The 4,358-nt window shown below is 63.4% G+C and overlaps 1 protein-coding gene across 1 annotated transcript in view; it reads left to right on the top strand.

The window, feature by feature from the left end:
• LOC112112242 (zinc finger protein 436-like) overlaps positions 1–4,358 on the top strand; it is a 29,178-nt gene that overhangs the window by 8,231 nt on the left and 16,589 nt on the right. Inside the window, exon 5 of the mRNA XM_029913793.1 lies at positions 1,258–3,072. Within this exon, the coding sequence (XP_029769653.1) occupies positions 1,258–2,535 (1,278 nt within the window). The 3' untranslated portion in view covers positions 2,536–3,072. Of the gene's footprint in view, positions 1–1,257 lie in introns of the transcript that reaches the window.

Genomic DNA, 4,358 nt, shown 5'->3' with positions numbered 1-4,358 from the left:
GGGGTGGAGGAGCCCAGGGCTGGGATAGCAGGGGCTGCGGGTCGGGATTATGGGGCACCGGCAGGGTTGGGTGGGGGGACCCAGGGCTGGGCTGGCAGGGGCTGTGGGTCGGGATTATGGGGCACCGGCAGGGCTGTGAGGGGGAGCCCAGGGCTGGGATAGCAGGGGCTGGGGGTTGGGGTTGAGGGGCACCGGCAGGGCGGGGGGGTGGGGGAGCCCAGGGCTGGCATAGCAGGGCTGTGGGTTGGGATTATGGGGCACTGGCAGGGCTGGGGGGTGGAGGAGCCCAGGGTTGGCATAGCAGGAGCTGTGCATTGGGATTGAGGGTCATTGGCAGGGCTGTAATGGGGGTAGAGTGCAACCAGCCTGCTGTATTCACGGCTAACTCCAGTCTGCTGGCTTCTGAGAGCCCGGTCTCTCCAGCCAGCCGGGCCTCTGGGATGGGCAGGGGGCTGAATATTTCTTCATGGCGCTTGGCTGTTTGTGCCTCTCGACGAAGACCCTTCTCCCCAGTTCTTCTCCGTCCTGGCTCCGTGGTGACTGGTGTCTTTGGGTGTTTCCAGGGCCCGAGATTTGATGGCGCAGCCGGGCAGCCCATCCCAGGATGAGATGGAGCAAAATACACCCCAGGCAGCAGAGAACCAGTCGCCTGCTGAGCCCTCAGAGGATCCCGAAGCACAGCAGGAAACGGGTAACCAGTGGGGGCTGGGCAGCGCATGCACCAGATTGCAGGACCGTGACGCCAGAGCTCGGACGGCAGCTCTCTGGGCTGACAGCTCTCACCCGTAGAGCCTGAGCTAAACTTCGCTGGCTGGCGGGTGGCAGCTAGTTCCTTTCTGGGGTGGAGGGGCGCAGCGAGCTGCTTGGGGTTACGTTGGGCCATTGGGGCAGACCTGGCTCCTCTTCTCCCCTCTGGGGAAGGGTTTGGGGGGATTTCGCTTCCTGCCCAGCTGGTTTTCTGCTCCGTTTGCTGCCTGTTCTCTCTCCGGCGCAGGGAACGAGTCCCAGCTGGATTCTCTCTCTCTCCCAGCAGGTACCGGGACGGAGGAGGAAATTCCTCTGTGGGAAGCGCCTGCAGGAGCAGAGCCGCACGGGCCATCCCGGAGCCCCAAGGCGGGGGAGGCTGGTGAATTGGGACGGCAGAGGCGGGCGAAGCGGGATGGTGAAGTGGCCCCGCCAGGCCGCGCCTCCCGCGAGGGGCCCATTATCTGCGGGGACTGCGGGAAGAGCTTCGCCAAGGACTCAGAGTTCGTCAAGCACGAACGCACCCACACGGGGGAGCGACCCTATCAGTGCCCCGACTGCGGGAAGGGCTTCACCAACAGCTCCAACCTCCTGCGCCACCAGCGCATCCACAGCGGCGCCAAGCCGTACCCCTGCGCTGAGTGTGGGAAGAGCTTCCGCCACAAGGAGCACCTGACCCGCCACGGCCGTGTCCACGCCACGGAGAAGCCCCATGTCTGCGCCCACTGCGGGGAGGCCTATAGCACCCGCACCAACCTGCTGCGGCACCAGAGCAGCCACACGGGGGAGCTGCCCTACAAGTGCCCCGAGTGCGGCCGGCGCTTCGGGGAGGCGGCGGCGCTGGCGGGCCACGCGGTGATCCACAGCGGGAAGCCCCACATCTGCCCCGAGTGCGGGAAGGGCTTCCGGCGTGGCTCGTCGCTGCGGGAGCACCAGCGGGTCCACACCGGGGAGCGGCCCTACGGCTGCCCGCAGTGCGGGAAGGGCTTCAGCCAGCGCTCCTCCCTGGTGCTGCACCGGCGCACCCACACCGGCGAGCGCCCCTATGTCTGCGGCGACTGCGGGCGCAGCTTCAGCGTGAGCTCTGCCCTCATCACCCACCAGCGGCTGCACACCGGGGAGCGCCCTTTCCCGTGCCCGGAGTGCCAGAAGCGCTTCAGCGACCGCAAGGCCCTCAAGCGGCACCAGCGGGTCCACACCGGGGAGCGGCCCTACCGCTGCACCGACTGTGGCAAAGGCTTCAGCCAGAGCTCAGCGCTGGCTACCCACCAGCGCATCCACACCGGGGAGACCCCGTACGGCTGCGGGGCCTGTGGCAAGCGCTTCGGAGACCTCTCGGCCCTCAAGCGGCATGAGCGCATCCATACCGGGGAGCGGCCCTACCGCTGCGGCCAATGTGGGAAAGCATTCAAGCACAGCTCGGCCCTGGCCCAGCACGGCCGTACCCACACCGGAGAGAAACCCTACGTCTGCTCCCAGTGCGGCAAAGCCTTCTCCCAGGGCTCCACCCTCATCCAGCACCAGCGGGTGCACACCGGCGAGCGCCCCTACCCTTGCCCCCAGTGCGGGCGAAGCTTCTCCCAGGGCTCTGCCCTCACCCAGCACCAGCGCACCCACACCAAGGAGAGCGACCCGCTGACGGGACCCGGTGGGGCCCGGATCTACCGGGACCCTTTCGTCCAGCTGCGGGATGAGGATGACGAGGAGGATGGGGTGGGGGAGGTTCTGGTGCTGCCTCCAGGGACGTGGGACGCGGAGCTGGACGTGCAGATCAAAGAGGAGCCGGAGTGATGGAGGCGGGTGGGAGCAGGGTGTTGTCGCCCGCCATCTACTGATTCAGCGTGGCTGGATTTGGGTGTCACGGGGAGTAGTTGTCTCTGCACCAGGAATCCCCTCTGCACTGGAGCTGGGGGCTAAGTGCCCGGGATGGGGGCGTCTCCCCCTTCACCATCCTCCACTCAGCAGGGATTATTAACCCCCGTAGGCCCAACCCGTTCCAGGAGGACCTGTCCCCTCACTACGTGGATCTCGCCCTCTCTGTGCCCTGGTCTCTGCTCCTTCCCATCTCCCGGGGCTGGCGAGGAGTCGGGGGGCTGGGAGCTTTAGGGGCTGCTCCCCACAAGGCCAGAGAGATGGATGTTCCCAGGTGAAGGGCAGCCCCTCTCCTTTCCGGTGCCATTAGCCCCCCCCTGAGCTAGTCCCCAAGGGCTGATGTGTATGTTCCCAAGACTCCCAGGCCTGTCTGTCGTGATGGGCACAAGGACGTTTTTTATCCATTGTCTGTTTCTACTTCTGTCTGAAAATAATAAACCCACAATACCTCCCTCACACACGGTCCGTGGCGGCTCTGCAGGGGCAGCAGCTGGGTCATGCTGTTGACATGCAAAGGGCTGCAGATGAGAGTGGTTAGATCAGTGAGGTGGTGGGGCTTGGTGTGTATTTAGTGAGCTGGGTACTGGATCAGGAGTCAGGACTCCTGGGTTCTATCCCTGGCTCTGGGAGGGGAGGGAGTTTGAGTGGGGGGAGGGGCCAAAGCAGGGAGTTAGGACTCCTGGGTTCTAAGCTCTGGTGCTCACTTGCTGTGGGATCAGAGGCAAGTCACTCCCCCCCACGCCCATGCCTTGGTTTCCCCATCTATATGGCCTGGATGACGCTAATTAGCTCTGTTGTATAGCACAGGGATCTAGGGATGAATGATGCTCTGTAAGAGCCAGGAGCTGTTACTCTTAGTAGCACCTCCAGGCCTCAGTCAGGGAGCAGGACCCCGTGGTGCTGGCTGCTGCCCACACATCTCACACAGATTCAGTGCCAGGGCTGAGACTTGAGTCCATCCCGGTTGTGCGGTTTTCCCCTACGGACTACCCTGGAACCTTTGGGTCTCAACATTCCACCCCCAGCCACCACAGAACCCTCAGGCCCCCAGCATTCTGCCCCTAGCTGCCACGGAACCCTCGGACCCCCAACATTCCACTCTGAGTGCCATTTTCAACCACCATGGAACCTTTCATCCCTGCCACCCCCATCCTGCTGCTGCAGCCAGGTTGGTGCTACCGAGCTCACTGCAAAGCCCTGTCTCCTATGCCTGTGCTCTGCCTGTTGCCACCCAAGATCAACAATGGGGAGGGGTCCCTGGCAGCAGCCATTTTACTATCTATTGGGCCTTTTCTCCTCGAACTGGGGAGGGAATTTGGAACAGGAAGGGGAGGGGCATCCATAAGCAAGGAAATCCTCAGGAAGCGGCGAGAGGCCGACAATGTGTGTTCACCAGAGTTGGGGTTCGGCCTGAGTGCCCAGGTTCACGTCCAGACTCTTGGGATAAGTCACACGACATCTATAATGGATGCAAGTGGCCTGGCCTGTGGTTTAGATGCCAGCTGAATTCCAGTAGCCCACTATTGATCATTTAGATTGCAACCCCATTATTGTAGCGCATGCCACTGGCATGCTGGGGCATCCACTTAAAATACTGACCCACAGGAGAGAGGGCCCCTTACTGAGCCCCCATCCTGCCCCCTGCAGCACAGCACCCCCCCAGCACTACACGGGGGGGGGGTCAGCACTGACTGTGGGGAGAGAGTGCCCCCTACTGAGCCCCCCACACAGTCCCTTCAGCA

Source organism: Terrapene carolina, unplaced genomic scaffold (genome assembly GCF_002925995.2).
Source record: "Terrapene carolina triunguis isolate 2854851 unplaced genomic scaffold, T_m_triunguis-2.0 Scaffold926, whole genome shotgun sequence".
NCBI classification, from domain to species: Eukaryota; Metazoa; Chordata; order Testudines; family Emydidae; genus Terrapene; species Terrapene triunguis.
This window is presented reverse-complemented; position numbering and strand designations above follow the sequence as displayed.